This window comes from Elephantulus edwardii, unplaced genomic scaffold (assembly GCF_000299155.1).
Source record: "Elephantulus edwardii isolate Elephantulus edwardi_28Jun2011 unplaced genomic scaffold, EleEdw1.0 scaffold00020, whole genome shotgun sequence".
Taxonomy (NCBI): Eukaryota; Metazoa; Chordata; class Mammalia; order Macroscelidea; family Macroscelididae; genus Elephantulus; species Elephantulus edwardii.
The window spans coordinates 25,909,570-25,928,554 of NW_006399770.1; the positions used below are offsets into that span (position 1 = coordinate 25,909,570).

An 18,985-nucleotide genomic window follows, 5' to 3' on the forward strand; every position below is an offset into this window, starting at 1 on the left:
GTGATAGGATATTATAAATATACATACAAGGAAGACCTATTAAAATGACTATTATTCAAATATATGTTCCTACATCTAGAGCCAAAGAGGACAAAATTGAAAATTTTTACCAAATAGTGTAGTCCAAAATTGACTGTACATTCAATCAAGATATGCAAATGATAATTGGTAATTGGAATGCCAAAGTTGGAAACAGTGAAGAAAGCATTGTAATTGGAAAATATGAGCTTGGTGATAGAAATGAGGCTGGAATTAGAATGGTTGAATTTTGGATATATAAGGATTTATTCATTGCAAATACCTTTGTAAAAGGACACAAATGATAACATTAAACATGGTACTCACCTGATGGTCTCCATAGAAATCAGATTGACTACATTTATGGAAGAAATCATTGAAGAAGCTCAGTATTGACAGCCAAAACTAGGCCGGGGCAGACTGTGGGTTAGACCATCAAATACTCATATGCAAGTTCAAATTGAGACCTAAGAAAATGAAAATAAGTCTATAAGAACCAAGATATGATCATTAATCTATTCTATCTGAATTTCAAGTTTATCTTAAGAATAAGTTTGAGGCATTGAACACCAATGATTGAAGACCAGATGAGTTGTGGGGTGATATCAAGGATATGATTCATGAAGAGAGCAATCGTCATTACAAATACAGAGAAGAAAGAAAAAATTGGAAATGGATATCAGAAGAGACCCTGTGAATTCCACTTGAGTGTCTAAAAGTCCAAATAAAGGGAAACACACCTATTTTAATGAGCTGAACAGAAGATTTCAAAGAGCAGCTTGAGAAGACCAAAAATAAGCATTATAATGGAATGTGCAGAGAGCTGGAATTTGAGAACACAAAGGGAAGAATTTGCTCTGCATTTCTCAAGCTGAGAGAACTGGAAAACAAATTTAAACCTAGAGTCACAATAGTGAAAGATGCTATGCACGAAATATTGAATGATCTAGAAAGTATCAAAAGAAGATTGAGGGGAATGTACAGAATCACTGTGCCAATAAGAACTGACTGACACTGAAAAATATCAGGATGTATAGTAATGAAGGAGGAAGTAGAGGAAGTAGAAGCTACATTGGATGGCACTGGCAAAAAATAAGACTCCAGGAATTGATGGAATATCAATTTACTTGTTTTAATTAACAGATGCAACCTTGGATGTGCTCCAGTCTATACCAGGAAATTTGGTGGACAGCTGTCTGGCCATTGGATTTGAAAAAGTCCATATTTGTTTCACTTTCCCAAGAAAGGTGATCCAATAGAATGTGGAAATTATTGAACAATATCATTAATATCACACACAAAATGCTGCTGAAGGTTAGTCAAAAGTGGCTAGAACAGTACATAGGGAACTGCCAGAAATTCAAACAGGATTTAGAAAAAGCTTTGGCATCAGGGATATCATTGCTAATATCAGATGGATCCTGGCTGAAAGTGGAGAATAAGAGAAGAATGTCTATTTGTGTTATATTGACTATGCAAAGGCATTTGACTGAGTGAATCATAACAAGGTGTGGCTGACATTGAGAAGAATGGGGATCCCAGAGCACTTAATTGTGCTCATGTGAAACCTATACCTGGACCAGGTGGGTGTTGTGCAAACTAAGCAGGAGGACACACTGCATGGTTAAAAAAGAAGAAGGGAGTTTGTCAGAGTTGTATTTTGTCTCCGTACATATTGCTGACCAAATTATTCAAGAAGCTGGACTCTATGAAAAGGAATGCGGCATCAGGATTGGAGGGAAACTCGTCAATAACTTGTGTTATGCAGATGACACAATCTTGCTTGCTGAAAGTGAGGAAGACTTGAAGCATTTATTGCAGAAGTTCAAAGAATGCAGCCTTCAATATGGATTGCATCTCAATGTCAAAAAAACAAAGATTCTTATCACTGGACTGATAAGCAACATCATGGAGACTGAAACTGTCAACAACTTCATCTTACTTGGATCCCTAATCAATACCCTTGGTACCAGAAGTCAGGAAATGAGGAGACATATTGCATTGGGAAAGTTTGCAGTTAAGTACCTCTCCAAATTATTGAGGTGTAAAGATGTTAATTTGAGGGCTAAGATGCATCTAATTCAGGCCATGGTTTTTCTGATCACTAGTTATACATATGAGAAGTAGAGAATTCGTAGCAATGACAGAAGAATAATTAATGCCTTTGAGTTGGGGTGTTGGCAAAAAGCACTGAACATAAAAAAAAAGCTGACCCCACAGAGAGTGGAAATTATCAAACACTATCACTGATATCACACACTAGCAAAATCCTTCTGAAGATTATCAAGAAATGACTGGAACACTGTCAGACAACTACCAGAAATACAAGCTGGATTTAGAATAGGTCGTGGAGATGGTTCAACTGTTGCTATATGCAGTTGATATGATAGTATACAAAGAAAACCACAAACACTCAACAAAAACTTAGTTAGTAGGCCAGTTTAGTAGAGAGGCAAAACATAAGATCAATATCCAAAAATCAATAGGATTCCTCTACAGTAACAAAGAGAACTCAGAAAAGGAAATTAAGAAAGGATCCCATTTACAATAGCCAACCGCAAGTTGAGATACTTGAGAGTGAACCTAACTAGAGATACAAACCTCTATACAAAGAAAACTACAGAGCATTTCTGCAAGACACAATAAAAGACCTAAAGAATGGGAAAATGTGATCTTTTCATGGATAAGAAGATTCATTATTGTGAAAATGACAATCCTACCAAAAGCAATCTACATGCTCAACGCAATCCCAATACAGATGCCACATTAACTTTTCAAGGAGATTGAAAGGGAAATTATCAAATTTATTTGGAGAGGCAACAAACTTCAAATAAACACTTCTGAGAAATAAAAATGAGATGGGAGGCATAGCACTACCTGACCTCAGAACTTACTACACAGCAGTAGCAAACAAAACAGCATGGTACTGGTACAATGACAGTCACATAGACCAATTAACAGAATTTAGAACCCAGAAATAGATGCAGCTATCCATAGTCAATTGCTATTTGACAAGGAAATAAAAGCTATGAAATGAGGAAATGAAACCCTCCTCAACAAATAGTGCTGGCAAAACTGGACTTCCACCTGTAGAAAGTTGAATCAGCATCCACAACTCACACCATATACACACAAAAAACCCCCTCAGATCAGATGGATCAAAGACCTAGGAATAAAGCCCCAAATGAAAAAGTTCATAAGAGACAAACTGGGATCAAGCTTAGAAATGCAAGTCCAAGGTATAAGGAGACTGCCAAATACAACCAGAAATAAAATTGATAAAATTGATGAGTGGGACCTTCTAAAGATTAAATCCCTGTGCACATCAAAAACGTTTTCCAATAGGGTGAAAAGAAAACCTACCTACAAACATTTGGTAATACCATCTCAGACAAGAGTCTCATGTCAAAATTTACAGAATATTCCTGGTCCTCCACAAGAAAAAGACTGATAACCCAACTACAAAATGGGCAAAAGATGTGGAAAGAAATTTCACAGAGAAATGCTCAAAATCACTGGCAATAAGAGAGATGCAAATCAAAACCACAATGAGGACCATCTCCTCTAGTAACAGTGGCAAAGTTTAACAGGACAGCAAGTAACAAATGTTGAAGAGGATGTGGGGAGAAAGGAACTCTTATATACATTGGTGTTTGTATTGTAAAATGGTACAACCACTATGGAAGGCAGTTTGGTGCTTCCTCAAAAAGTTGAACATAGAAATTCCATATGACCCAGCTATTCTTCTATTTGGAATGTACCTGGAAAAAATGAGAACTGAGGCACAAATGGATACTTGTACACCAATATTCATAGCATTATTCACCATAGCAAGAACATGGAAACAGCCCAGATGTCCAAGAACAAATGAATGGATTAAGAAATTATGGTACATTCACACAATAGAGCAATGATTTTGTAATTATTACCTAACTTAGGAGGGACTTGAGAGCATTATACAGAGTGAAGAACTCAGTCCCACAAGGATACATATTGTTTAAAAAAATTATTATAGAATGAGTATAAAGTTCTAAGGGGGAGTGGAAGCAGAGGGATGAAGATGTGCAGGGGGCATGAGGGATTTATTATGGAGTTGTAAAATTTGATGGGTGGGGGGTGAGGGAAATTGGAAGACTGTTCTGGAAAACAATGTATTCAAATTTTGTAAATGAGAATAATAAACAAAAAGAAGTGGTCAGGGAACTAGAGACATTATTGTTAATGTCAGATGGATCTTGGAAGGAAGCAAAGAGTACCAGAGGGATGACTATCTGTGTTTCATTAATTATGCAAAGGCATTTGACTGTGTGGATCACAACAAATTGTGGATGACTTTGAGGAAAATGGGAAATCTTGAACATTTGTTTGTGCTTATGTGAAACTTATTCTTGGATCAGGAAGCAGTCCTCAGAACAGAACAGAAGAATTGATGCCTTCAAGTTGTGGTGCTGGAGCAGAGTCCTGAATATACCAGGGCCACCAGATAAACCAATAGGTCTGTCTTGGAGAGTGTGAAACCGAGTTTCTCCTTGAAGACTAGGATTTTGAAACTCCCATGGATGGCCAAAAGAACAAATAAATATGTCTCAGATAGGGTGCAGCCAGAGTGCTATTTGGAGGCAAAAATGATGAGGCTTCACCTCACGTACTTTGGACATGTTGCTAGGAGGGTCTATTCCTTGGAGAGGGATGTGATGCTTGGAAGTGGGGAGGGTCACTGAAGGAGAGGAAGACTCTCAACCAGGTATATTAATACAGTGACAGTAACTACCACAATGGGCTCTAGAGTGTCAGGAAGTGTGAAGATGGCACAGGATAGGATGGACTTTAGCTCCACCGTTCATAGGGTTGCTATGAGTTGTACTCAACCCTATGGCACCTAGTAAGAACAAATAGATCTGGAATGGAGGCAATGAACCAAAACTTGCCAACATATTCTTCACCTGGTGATGTTCTGATTTCTTCATCTAATGAATTGAGAGAGAAAAGATTTTTGTGGATCCTTAGTGTACGTGTATATACTTCAGAGAATCTCTGAATAGCTTAGAATTTTTGCATATTTTTAAAATTTATTTCATGAATGTTCTTTTTTTTTTCCAGAGAGAGAAAGGATAGCAGTTTGTTTTAAGGTCTATAATACGAAATCAGTTAGGGACCACAGAGGGTAATTGAAAGATGAATGTCAACAAGAGTGTGTGTTCACTGTTCTGAGCCAGAATACAGAGAACAGCACATGGAAGGAACTCAGAAGAGCTCTGATAAGAGCCTGAGGATTGGGGAAAGGGGAGCTTTAAAGAAGAGAGAGTGCTCCACAGAGTCAAACACCTCTATGATGCCACATAAGACAAACAAATGGGTTCCCTGATGCAGGTTGTGTGTGGTCTTTGCATGAAATGTGACCAGATAGAAGAAGTGACTATGAGATGGAAACATGGAGATGGGAAGTGTGAGAAACTAAAAGGGAAGGGGAGAAAGTTAAAGGTGGAGCTTTAGAATGCAAAGCAGGTATTCTCCTTTTTAGGGATTTCTAGTGGCCTAGTGGTAAGAAGTTGTGCTGCCAACCCAAAGGTAAGTAGTTTGAATCCACCAGTTGCTCTGTAAAAGAAAGATAGGCAATATTCTCCCTTGAGATTTATGGCCTCTGAAAACCTGCTGATGGATCGGTTATGAGTTAGTTCCAACTTGATGGTACATAACAATAACATTTCCCCCTTTAAGATAGGAGGGACTTGTTCAGTGAGCAAAAACTTTTACACAGTCAAAATAGTAATTAATCAAGCCTAAAATACAGCAAAGAAGAAACCAGAAGATTAGGTATATTGGTACTTACTGTCATCAGGACACATTTCAAAGAAGGGCTATAAATTGATTTCATAAGCATGATTAATAAGCTTGTGGACATGTGAAGATGACCAATTAATTGGAAAAGAGTGGAGGAAGAAAATAGGATTAAATATTTGTCTATTCTCTTTTCACCTCCTTTTATTATTCAAAGAATATTTTCTCAGTTAATATAATGTCTTTAGAATGGAAATTGCCTGTAACTCTGAGTGACTACAAGTATGAAAGTATTAACAGTTAGAAGATAGATAATCCAATTTGCAATTATACTTGCACTCCTGGTCTTCACACTTAAAAACAGCATATTCTTTGAGGTCACGTTGTTCATTTCCTCATCTGGAATTTTAACACTAAATACTGTGCTAAATCAGTATAATTTGGTGCTTCTTTCACTTAGGTCTGAAACATCCTCCATATGTATAAACATACCCATAAATAAAGGTGCTAATGCTGGAAGGAGAACAATCCTTTAATAAGAAACTTAACACAAGTAGCTCCTTAGATGGAGGGTCCCTATAAACCTCAGTTTAAATTTAAACATTGTCTACTTAACGTAATGGAATTATTGTGTCCTTTGTCCAGGCACTGGCCTTACAAGAGTCTACAAATGATAGCTGTAAATTGTGTCATTCATCTGTCGTTGTGGAGTATATTTTATTTAACTAATGGCTAACCAACTTCATACAGCTCACAAATACATGGAGGGCTGAGTGCAGCTAGAAATATTAGAAATGGTGGTAGACTCTAAAGGTAACTGAGACTAGGTGCAAAGATGTTAGTCTTTGTGGCTCTTGCTTTAGGAACTCTACCTTGTGGTTGGAAGAAAGCCTTGTAGGTCCTAATAATTGTCTTAGCTATTCCTTTGCTTTCTTGTCCCAATTATGGGTCAGTGTTTCAGACAGATCACAGATTTTTTAATAAGAGTAGACCTTATAGAAACCAGCATCTGGTATTATCAAAGGATCTCATTCTTCTAAATAAGGAGTATTCAATTACCTGTCCCTATTCATGACATCTGGTACAAAAGGAGAGATCATTAAATCCACAATATTGTATTGTCTCTGTGAAACTTGGCTTTCTACGTGTTGTCTGAGTTCCTACAAGGGGTCAAGCTCATTTTGTTGTTGTTGGTGGTGGTGATAAGTAGCATTGTCATCCTAACCCAGAGGGATTCAGCATGTCTCTCCCCTGGCCTGAGAACCCAGGCTCTCTCATGGGTATGGACATATCTCTGCACACATACATTATTCTGACCTGCAGTCATGGTCATTCTGTCAAGTTAGGTTTTGCTTTTCAGAAGATGCAGCCTGTGCTTGGTGTGGCGGTTTACAACCTGCTGCCTCAACAAATATCAAGTTGGGCTTTGCAATTTTGTAGTTAAAGATTGTGGCTATAGGGGTACTTTTTTTGTGGAACTTGCATATTCTGTTGTTGCCTCTCATATATCACAGCCTTATTCATAGTCACCAAAGGCTAGGCCTTTGCTAATGACCTCGCATCTCTGCCACGCGGAGGTTTTTATTTCTTAGGATTCTAAGCATCTTTTATCAGTAATTAGGATGGTTTCAGAGAATACCTTGTGTTGACTTTCTTTACTAGGAATGGGAAGTCTGAGGGTTTTACCACCCCTCAAGTGTGTTGCAAGCTTCAATGGAAAAACTCTTAGGATCCAAAGAAATTTCCTTTTAAAGCCTAGAACAAGAGTACACTCAGATTACAAACAGCCTCTTGAGTCTGTGGTATTCTGACTGAAAAACAAATCCTTTTAATAGTTATCTTTCTTTTAAGCAAATAAGAAATGTACTTTCAGTTAAAAGAAAAATAAAAATCCCATTCTTTTTTTCAGACCCTTTAGAAATTGTCATAAATGTGATAGTATTGTAGAAAAGCCTCTCACCAACCAGATGCCGTGGAGTTTCTTCTGACTCTTGGCAGACCCTTGTGTGTCAGAATAGAACTGATCTGTGTAGGATCATCAATAACTGCTTTCTCAGAAGGGAGCTTTCAAGCCACAGTCCATGGGGAGTAGCGCTACTAACTCTAAAGCCTCACGTTGCTGGTAGTTTGAATCCACTGTGATTCCATATGAGAAAGATAGTCTCCTCTTGGGCAATTTACAGTCTCAGAAACCCAATGGCAGGTCAACTAATAGTCAGTTCCAACTGTAAGTCAATGAGATGAAAGAGATTTTTCGACCACCAGGCCTTCCTTTCAAGTTGCTTTTTGAGTGGACTCAAATGTTCAACCTTTAGCTTAGGAGGCAAGCTAAAAGATATGTGTCACCAAGGATGGCACTATTTCAGGTAATTGGAAAAATGCTCCTATCAGAGCACAACTTTTTTGTTTGTGAAAACTCCAGACTCCAGCTACACCCACTGGTATTAGGACAGCTCAGACTGCTGTGAGGCTGGGCTGCACATGTTGACATTTAGATTCTAAAAGTAGAGCCTTGGAGTCCATACTTGACCCACAGTCTTGACCTCAAGCCTTGCCCCCTGAGAAAACCACAGCTCAAGAGATCTGCTTGTAAAGCTCAGTGGTCACTGCAGCCAACTTGATTTACTGTGAACTCTTTGTCTCTTCTCTGCCTAGGTGCAAGTGTAATCTCCATGCCACTGTGTGTGTATATGACAACAGCAAATTGACATGTGAATGTGAGCACAACACTACAGGCCCAGACTGTGGGAAGTGCAAGAAGAATTATCAGGGCCGGCCTTGGAGTCCAGGCTCGTATCTCCCCATCCCCAAAGGCACTGCAAATACCTGTGAGTAACTGCTCCATGTTTTGTGCACAATGACCTGCTAGTTCCTCTCAGTTTCACTTGCAAACATGATTTTATTCCTCTTGCTAATTGTTCCATTCCTCTTCAAAACGCAACTGACAGCTCGAGTCCCCCATTTTGCCTCTTGTAAACACTTTTTAGCACTCTCATTCAACATTCACATTAAGCCTATTGGAAATCATTGAAACCACAGAAGCAATTTATTCTAAGTGGATGAGACAGGAGCAGCTATCCCCCTCCTCCAAATTAATTTCCTATTAAAATAACAAAGCCCTTCAAAACCCCCAACACAAATGTCATTTTAAATCTAAACAACACTTGCACAATTTCTCTGAATGTTTACAATTCCATTCCCATATCGGGGCACCTGAGAGATGATTTGTCCCTCTCCAGTCATAGCCAGAGCCTTACTTTGCACGGTAAGATAATTAACTTCTTCCAAACTTGAGCTGTGAGGCCAGATCTGCCACAGATCCTGTCAGCAGAGGCCACCTTTGGATAAAGAACATAAGTCGGGGATCTCATTAAGGAAAGGGATGATTGTATGCATGTGAAGGGAAAAGCAACATTTAAAAAATAGGGGTCATCAACAGAATATCATTAAGTAAAAGGAAAGTCCCAAGGAAGTATACAAAAGTTAGAGCTAACACAGGTATATACATTTACATACATAATTTGGCCTTATCTATAATAGACATTAACAAAGAGATAAGAAACTGGCATTAATCTTATAAAGAAAAGAACACAAACATTAACACGTGGACTGCCCCATATGCACTCACATGTTTGCTCCACTATCTACACAGTCATAGGAAAGTATGCCCTGATGTCTAAGGGGGAAAGTGATGACTTCCAGAATAAATTGCCCAGTTCCACAGATGGCCCCATTAGCAACCTCAGAAGCCCGAGATTTGCTCTTTCAACGGAAGAGTGAGGCTGGGACTACACCTAGTGAGTGAGAAGTAACAGAAGCTGCAGGTTGGTGAGCGGCAGGGAGGTAAGGACTTGAAAAGGCACCAGCTCCTTGCAAGACTCATGACGTTATTGAGCTCTCAGAAGCAGCAGCTGTGAGGAACCAAAACCTAAAATCTAATATCACAGAAACCAGGACCTTATCAACTGAAATGTAAGAGTAATGGACCAAGTAACAAGCCATGAAATTATGATAAAATTTCTATGAGGAAAAAAAAATCTTTTGAAAGGTTAAAAAAAACAACCCTTTTCTGCCTTTTCTGCAAGGGTATTCAGTTCTTTCTGTTAGAAGAAAATTTGACAGTTTGGCTCCTAATATTAATACATTAAAGCTCTACTGAGCAGAAATGTTGATTTTTTTTTCAAGGTGATTTTATTAATGGAGACTCTGTGGGTTTTCCTCAATCTTCAAGGGTCAGAGACTCATGAATACAGAAGGAATCTCTAGAGCTTTTTATTTGTAACAGTGTATGGTTGGCTACCTAAGAAGTCCTACCATCACAGTTGTCATATTTAGTTTAAAGGTCTCCCAAAATGAAAATGGCTCTGATTTACTATTCAGGGTTGGATGCTTCTTTGGTGAAGCAAGATGGAAAAGAAAAGAGTTCCCAAATATTGACTGGTTTGGTCCAACATCAAACAGGGTCAGCTTGCCAAGGTTATAAGTGAGAGAGCGAGGGCACGCTGCTATAGAAGGTATTGGCTTGCATTCCAACTTGACCTTGTTTTCTTCTACTTAAAACTATATTTTAACATCTTTATTTCAAGGAATTTTCACTGTGAAGATGTTCTTTTTCTAGCCAAGCTTTCTTGCTGAAATGAAAAATTGTTTTATTCTTTCAAGAAATGACTCCTATACCCTTAATCCTTTACCTTATTTATAACTCCCATTCACTGGCTGGCCAAAGGAATATTAGAATGCTTTTTTGGTTTTCCTTGTGGATTCTGCTGTCCATCCTTCTCTTTGTTTTTACCGACCTTCTCTATATTTCCTGACTTTTCTACATCTTCTAAAATATGAAGGTATAACATGAACACAATGACAAGGTTCAAATCAATGTTTTAATCCCTCGTATGGCATAAATGAAATAAAAGGGTTGCGGAGATTCTCTGCAGTCATTTGTTCTTGGAATAGAGAAGTCTTTCACTGCAAAAAATCCCTTGAGATGTATTTCTGACACATCAGACTATGCTTCAAAATGTCCAAGCTGTTCAGGGGTTTGATGCATAGACTCTGGGATCCATGTCAGTTCCTGTATCCATTAACCGTGTGGCCTTGAAAAGGAAACCTCGTGTCTCCATGACTTGGTTTCCCCTCTGAGCCAAGAAGATAATAATAAATATTTATTCAAGAAGGATTTTGAGAGGCTTGAATAAGCTATTGTGTGTTAAGTGTATAGCACAGCTCCTTCGACAAATGAATGTCAAAAAACAACCTACTTTTATGATATTTCAAAATAAGGCAATCTTTCCCATTGCCAAGTAGTTTTTAACTGTTATGAAAATTATCTTTTTACATCAATATTAAATATCTTCTGTTTGCCAGTCATTTCTTTTCTTTGTAAGTCCTTAGAGAACTATATTGACCCTGGTTTCTTTTCATTGACTATATTTTAATGTGATAAGATTTTTATGTTTCCTGCTTAATTGCCTGGGAATCTTCTAAATTTTAGTGTGCTAATTCAAGCTAAGCACAAGATTTCATAACACTTGAATGATTCTCATGTCATTAGCTATTGTTTGCATGCATGCACATCTGCACACATAAATGTAGTCACATGATTCTACCTGGTGCTGGTAAAGAGTGTCACTGCCAAACCGAAGGCACAACAGATAGATGCTGAGTCCACCAGCTGCTGTATCGAAGATGGGCAATCTTCTCCCATGTGACATACTCCCTCTTAAAATCCTCTGAAGGGTCAGCTATGGTCGATTCCAAATCAACAGCACATACAACAATATAATAATAGCTCATGTGGCATAGCCCATAGAGAGCTACACTTCAACCCCAAAGACCATGCCTCTCTGATGCCTCAAGTTCCTTAGTGATTCTAATGGAGAAAAAGAGTCAATCTCCTCCCTTGTAATTTATAGCCTCAGAAATCCAACAGAGGATCAGCTATGAATTGGTTCCAAGTCAATGTCAATGAAACAAAATGACAGAATATAATACAATACCTAAGAAATAAAGGAGTCATTACACCCTTTGGTCCCTCAATAACAATTCCTCAGTGGCCTGGAAATGCCATCTCATCTGCACTAGATAATCTCTGTATTTAGTGTAATCTCCATGAGGCATAATACTTTTAATGGGAAAATCAGTTCTTACCCACAATCTCCAGACATTTTAACAAGACACTTAGAAGATCTTCAGTTACCCAGGAAATTACCCTCATTGGAGAACACCAAGCCCTTCACTGAGGGCTTCATAACACCATTGGAAGCCCTACATTCCAGAGCAATCCCCAAACCATTTTTAAATAGATTGGATCGAGACAGGAGAAAAGAGTAAAGAACCTTGGCTCTATATAAAGAAGTCATACTATTTTCCTAAGCTTTTCTACTATAGTAAGTTTTGGGAAAACGGAAATAATATCTTTAGTGATCATTATTTTTCTACAAAGTTTAGTTTTATCGGAAAGGCATGTTTCTTCTTATTATTGATCTTCATTCTATTTTTGATAGAATTCTATTTTAACTGTCCTTTGGATGTTAAGCCTATCTCTCAACTACACAGCATCGCGCTTAATTAGAATTCTCTTGATCCTTGTTTCCCATCTCATAAATGAGAAAGCAGTGACTCCTCTTTGAACTCTGATTTTTTGGGATAATATGTATTTCAACAGATAGATGCTGAAATCTTCATAATCATTCTTTAGTACTTATTATAACCCCAGAAAAGAAAATATAGTATCATCTAGATTTCTGTTCTCCAAACTATCTTCTGAGAACCCTTAAAAGAATTCTGTGGTCAAATAAATTTATCAAATGCTATGTATGCTATCAAGTCTTGAGTATTCACATGCTCTTATATGAAAAACTTTTAAAACCCTACAGTAAGCTATTATACCCAGTATTTCCCAAACTTACTTCTTTCATGGAACACTTAATAACTTTCTATAAAACCTTGTTTTTGAGGCATAATGATCCAAACAATTTCTTCTAACTTAAGTGATGGAAATGTCATGAAGATAAACAGAAAGTTCAACTATATTCAATCTTTTACTTTCCTTTTACCTACACAACCCAATATTCTTCAAATAAAAGAAATTAAATTGATCTGACACTGATATTATTGGTGTGTTCAGAAATCCAACTGAATTGTTGCACAATATCTAGGATTCCTTTGTGTGACGGGAAGTAATTTGATGATTATTTTATTTTCCCTTGAATTGAATTTGCATTGACCAATTTATATGTTCCCAAATGGATGTGTGTGATTATACCAATTTCTTAAGTGCTTTACATATTAGTTCATTCTAAAATCACAGTAATCTTATAAGGTGTATTACTGTTCTTTTCATTTTACAAATGTGAAATCTGATGATGCTAGAGGTAAAGTGATTTGCTTAAAACTTGCATGGCTTGAAAAGGTCATAGGGATGATTTGAGTCTTAAGTGTTCCTGAATTGAAGACTGGGTTACTTCTCAGCTTAAAATTTGGCGTAGTATTATTTTCCGTGATTTCTTCTCTATCCTTTATTAAGATCTGGGCTCTATATGTGCAGTTGTTTTAGCAAGTAAGACTTCCCTAAAATGGTTTATTCTCGGTTTTCTTTCTCAATATTGTGTTGATGTTCCTCCTTCAGTGATTCCTATTCTAGCCTCCATTTAAATGATCATGTTCCCTATTTCTGCCTCTTCTTCATTTACCATGTTTTCCTGGGTGGCCTCATGTGTTTCTATGGCTTTAGCACTTAGTATTATCCATTTAATCATCAGCAGTGACTGTAGCTTTAATTGTTCTAGTAGTCTAGCTTTTCCAGGTGTCTGAAACATCCTACAGAGTTCATCACCTTAACTTTAAATCATCATCATCTTCACCCATTGTTGAAATTCTACTTCTGGTTCGAGACTTCTCAATGCCAACTCCTCAAGAAAGTCTTCCTAGAATCAAACATGGAAAAGCTGGTGCTTCTTCCTCCTTAGATTCACAATGATATGTTGATACCATAAGTGTTGACCATCTATTGTTGTTGTTATGTGCCTTCACGTTGCTTGCAACTCATAGCAACGCCATGTACATCTGCTCTGAGCCCTGCTCTATCTTGAGCCAAGTTCATGGTTTCTGACACACCTGGCCCACATTACCCCAGTCACTGAATCAGTCTATCTCATACAGGGTCTTCCTCTCTTGTACTGTCCATCCACCTTTCTAAGCTTGATATCCCTCTCCAAGGACTCGTCCCTCCCGGTGACACACCCAAAATGTGTAAGTTGGAACATAAAAAACTTGCCTCCATGGAGCAGCCTGGATTTCACCTACTCTAGAATGGGTGTGTTTGTTCTCTTGGAAGTCCATGGTATATTCAATACTCTTCTCCAACACCACAACTCAAAGACATCAGTTCTTCTTCTATCATCCTTTTTCATTGTCCAACTCTCTGATGCATAGAAAGTAACTGCAAAGACCATGGCTTAGATCAGGGGCACCTTGATCTTTAGACTGACATTGTTGCTCTTCAGTACTGTGGAGAGGTCCCTGACAGCAGATTTTTTCCCAATGCAATTCAATTTTTTATTTCCTGGCTGCTTGTACCAAGAGTGTTGATTGTGGAACCCAGCAAACTGAAGCTGTTAATAATCTCAGTCTCTTCTCCATCTATCATGATACTGCCAATTGGCTCAGTGGTGAGAATCTTGGTTTTACTGATGTTAAGCTTCAATCCATATTAAAGACTGCAGTCCTTGACCTTCTGCAACAAACTCCTCAAGTGTCAGCAAGCAAAGTTGTGTCATCTATATAATGTAGGTTGTTGATGAGTCTTCCTCCAATCCTGATGCCACATTCCTCCTCAAAAAGTCCAGCCTCTAAGATGGTTTACTCTACATATAGATTGAAAAGGTAGGGAAATAGGATGGATCCCTGAGGTACACCTTTCCTGATCTTGAACATTTCAGTATAGACCATCTATCTAACTATAATTATAATCATGATTACAAACAACAGTGACAACTTCCTCATGGAGTAATTATTATTCTTACTCTACAGATGAAGAAACATGGGCTCAAAATTATTAGTGCTCCAAGATCCTACAGTTAATATATGGAAGAGCATGATTTTAAATTCAGAGCCATGAAGCATAGTAACTTTATGAGCAAGAGATCAAAACTTTGCCCCGTGGGAGCTAAAAGAAAATGTTGGTAATTTAAAAGCAGAAACCACATTTTCTCTTTGTTCCTGGTCTTTGTGGAATCATTATTAAATTGAAAAGTAAACCTCAAACCCACTGTGGTCAAGATCTTTCCAACTCTTAGTGACCCTCACCAGGCTTCTGAGGCTACTAATTGTAACTGCAAGAGACTCCCAATTTTCTCTTGTGGAAATGCCAGTAGATTTGAACCACTGAACACTTGCTATAGACTAAACCACTAGAGTTCCCCAAAGCAGACATAATAGCTCTATAATAAGCCAGCAGATACAGTGAGTCTCATCTATATTCTTTTTTTCTCTAATAAAAAGCATTTTGACTTCATAGTTCAGCAACTCACACAAGAGCCTTCAGTCTCCTTTGGGGACAGACCCCTTGAGATCTCTGAGGAAATCCAAATCAGGAAGTCTCCCTGGTGTCCAGAGCCCATTGAGTGCTCTCAAGATGGCACGTGACAGCAGGTTTTCACAGGCTTCCTCAAGTGACATTCACCACCTGGATGACTCAATCATTATCAGGTTCCTTTCAAAGGCTTCACTTCAGATGGAGGACTCTGGTTCTATCAAAACAATGAGAGGACCTTCCTCAGGGCCACATGTATGTGAACAAAAGTTATTGGCCCAGTAAAAAGAACCAGAAAATAAAATGACTCGTATGCAACTCCCAAACCCTTGGGGCTGCATGTGATTAGGAATTCAGGAGTTCCTGGGGAAGGTGGAACAGTGCACATGTATTATACTAACACCTTCAGAAGAAAACTGAGCAGCACCATTCGATGAAACATCGCCTTACTGCTGTAGCAAATCTATGATTGTCCTCACTAAGTGTGATAAGTGACGACTATAAATAATAACCTTATACTAGTGCTGTTCAGCTTTGCCACCACCTAGTTCAAACCAGGTTAGGTATCGCTGCAGGCAAATTTTGGAGCCAGAGGTGGGAGGGGGGAGTCCTATTTTCAGAGGGGGTTTTTCTTTTGGTTTGGTTTTAATTTTTATTTTGGAATTGGAGAGAAGAGATTAGAGTCTACCATAAACTAAGAAACAGTGTAGAGTGGTGGTTACATTCCTAAATTCTAGAACCTAGATTCCTGGGTTCATGTCCGAGTCATGTAACGTTTTTGTTCTTGACTTCCCTCTATTTGTAAAATAAGCCTGAGCTGACAATATCACTTTCATAGTATTGCTATAAGAATTAAATAAATTCATGTGTGTAAGACACTTAGATGAGGGATAGACTTGTAATGAGCACTCAAAATCATTGCCATCGAGTCAGAACTGACTCACGGTTGACCCTCCAGTGGGCTGCAGGGAAGCTGTAGATACTACAGGAAGACATTGCCCATCTTTCTCCCTCGAAGCTGCTGGGGGATTCACAGAATGGGGTTATTCATTCACAACCACCAGTCCCTAGCCTTGCATCCAGAAATTTTGGGGTCATATGATTTGGCACATAGTAAATATATACACAATGAAGTTAGCTGCTGTTTCATTAGAATGTCACTGAGATCCAGCATGTGGACTACAATGCTCTTCACAGCCGGATCAGCAAATTCTCCCCCTGGAGACAGCAGCAATATGGGGAGATAAATTATGTCCAAACGCCAGCGTATTTCATTCTGCAATATAAACTGACTGTCAGGGCAAGCAGAATATTCAAGTCCTTACAACCAGTGTATTCTCTTCCTTGTAATTAATTCCGCGAGCAGAGCCAGATAATAATCGGAAGGTTGCTTGGTGAGCAGAAGATCAGGAAATTGAAATGACTCGAATATTAAGAGCATGAGGCCGGAATACCCTGACACGCGCATCCTGCAACACATTTGCCCTTTCTATGGCCCCCAGAACGCTGCAGACAGAACCCTGTCTGAGTTTACAGCTTGTCTTACCAAGACAGTGCTAGAGGATGGCGTTGCCTCCACTGGCCTTGGGGTTGGGGGTGGGGTGTACACCTTTCTCAGCTCCTGTCTTGATGGCACCTAACAACAACGATCTGTGATTAGTTCTTCCTTGCATTTTCCTGTTGTGTTAATACACCAAGTCAGGTCAGTGTCACCTCTGCTAGATCTGCCACATCCCCAGAGGCCCCAGAGCCCTTCTCCTGCTGTGAGATGGCATTCACTCTCTCTGCTTGGATCATTTGTTGGATAATCCTCACAGTAGAATTTTGTGAAGGCAATCTTCTTTCCTTCACTTTCAAGTTCCTGGGAGATAACTCACTGTACTTCTGATCAAACCAAGTGAGCCAACAACCACAACTGGGGGGACATTAAAAATATTTCGACTTGGATATAAATAAGGCTGAGAAACATTTGCCTTAAAGAGACTTAGTGGAACAAGCTCTGAGATGTTAACTGCAGAGTTAATGGTTCAACATCACCAGTAGGAGGAGAGACCTGGTGACCTGCTGCTAACAGATTACAGCCCAGGAAACCAGAAGGAGCAGTTTTCCTCCTTCCTCCCCGACACCTAGCATCAAGGACAATTGCCTAAATCACAGCTCAGCTCTCCTTCAGTTGGTCTTTTTTGGAGTTAGAACCTCTAATGGCTGTAGTTTGGTGATCAAAACAGATGGAGGCACAGGCATATGGGCCTTTTCAAGCTCTCTATCACAAAAGGAGGCCTTTTTCCTCTCAATTTGAAGTATGCCAAATCCTTATCCTTTCTGCTTCTCTCTTGATAAAAAGCTGCTGAACCTTCCATTGATTCTTGAAAGGAGTGATGGCTTTTAGCTGTGCATTCATCTGTTCCTGCAGATCAGGATATTTATTTTTGAGATCTTCATCATGTTCGCTTGAGCTGCCCTCTCACTAGCCGGTTACTTAGTGGAGAAGTTAGTAAATAGAAAGGAAAGGAAACAGAAGAAGAGAAAACACACACACAAGCAAATAGCACCTTACATGGTTCTTCTAGGTGCCCATTCTCTTAACTGTAGCAGAATGCCTTTCAAAGTGTTAAAATCAGTGTGGTTGAGGGAGGAAAGGATTTAGTTGAGCCAAGAATAATTGGAAATACCTACAAGACAAACACCTTCTGAATCTCGTGCCACCAGGTGATCGGTGAAGTCCTTCGGTGTACTCAATTGTCTGTGAATCTGTGACTGAAGTGATGTTCCTACTGTAGAAGAAACAATCTGACGAATGCCATATGACATGTATATAGAATCTCTAGTTAAACCTTATGTGTTCCTTCACTTCATTTCCTCAGTGCAAGTTTAGCAGTGTCTCAAAAGAAAATAGACAACAGAACTTATTTACTTGGATTCACAACTAATACCCTTGGTGGAGGTAGTGGTTCTTATATGGCATCAAGCCAGAAGAACTCATAGCTGACCCTGCAGCAGGTTTTCTGAGGTTATGAATCACAGAAGAACAGATTGTTCATCTTTCCCCCATGGACCTTTGGTAGTAGCAGTCAAGAAATCAAAAGATGTATTGTGTTGGATGGATCTGCTGTGAAGAACTTATTTCAAGTGTCAAAGAGCAAGGACACCAGGTTACAGACTAGGGTGATCCAAGCCATAGTATTTTCAGTTGTTTCCTATGCATGTGAAGCTTGGACAATGAATGAGGAAAATTGAAGAAGAATAGATACCTTTGGATGGTGGTATTAGAGGAGAGTATTGAACATCCCATAGATTGGGAAAAGAAAAACAAATTCATCATGGAAGATCTGCAACCAAGGTGCTCCTTAGGGGCAAGGGTGGGGAAATTCTGTCTCCCATACTTTCAGCATTCTGTCAGGAGGTGCCAGATCGTGGAAAAAGACATTGTTATTGTTGTAGTTATGTGCCGTCGAGTCGCTTGCGACTTAGCGACCCTATGTACCAACAGCCCTAAACTCTGCTCTGTCCTGTGCCAATCGCACTGTCTCTGACACTCCCATCCTGACTATCCCAGTCACTGAATCAATCCACCTCATACAGGGCCTTCCCCTCCTGCACTGTCCCTCTACCCTACCAAGCATGATGTCCTTCTCCAAGGACCAGTCTCTTCTCACA

The 18,985-nt window shown here is 39.0% G+C and overlaps 1 protein-coding gene across 1 annotated transcript in view; it reads left to right on the top strand.

The window, feature by feature from the left end:
- The window catches only part of NTNG1 (netrin G1), a gene marked incomplete at its 3' end in the record, with an annotated part of 569,354 nt that overhangs the window by 437,368 nt on the left and 113,001 nt on the right, over nucleotides 1-18,985 (top strand). The window contains exon 3 of the mRNA XM_006882463.1: nucleotides 8,452-8,624. Coding sequence (XP_006882525.1) covers nucleotides 8,452-8,624 — 173 coding nt within the window. The remainder of the gene's footprint in view (nucleotides 1-8,451; nucleotides 8,625-18,985) is intronic.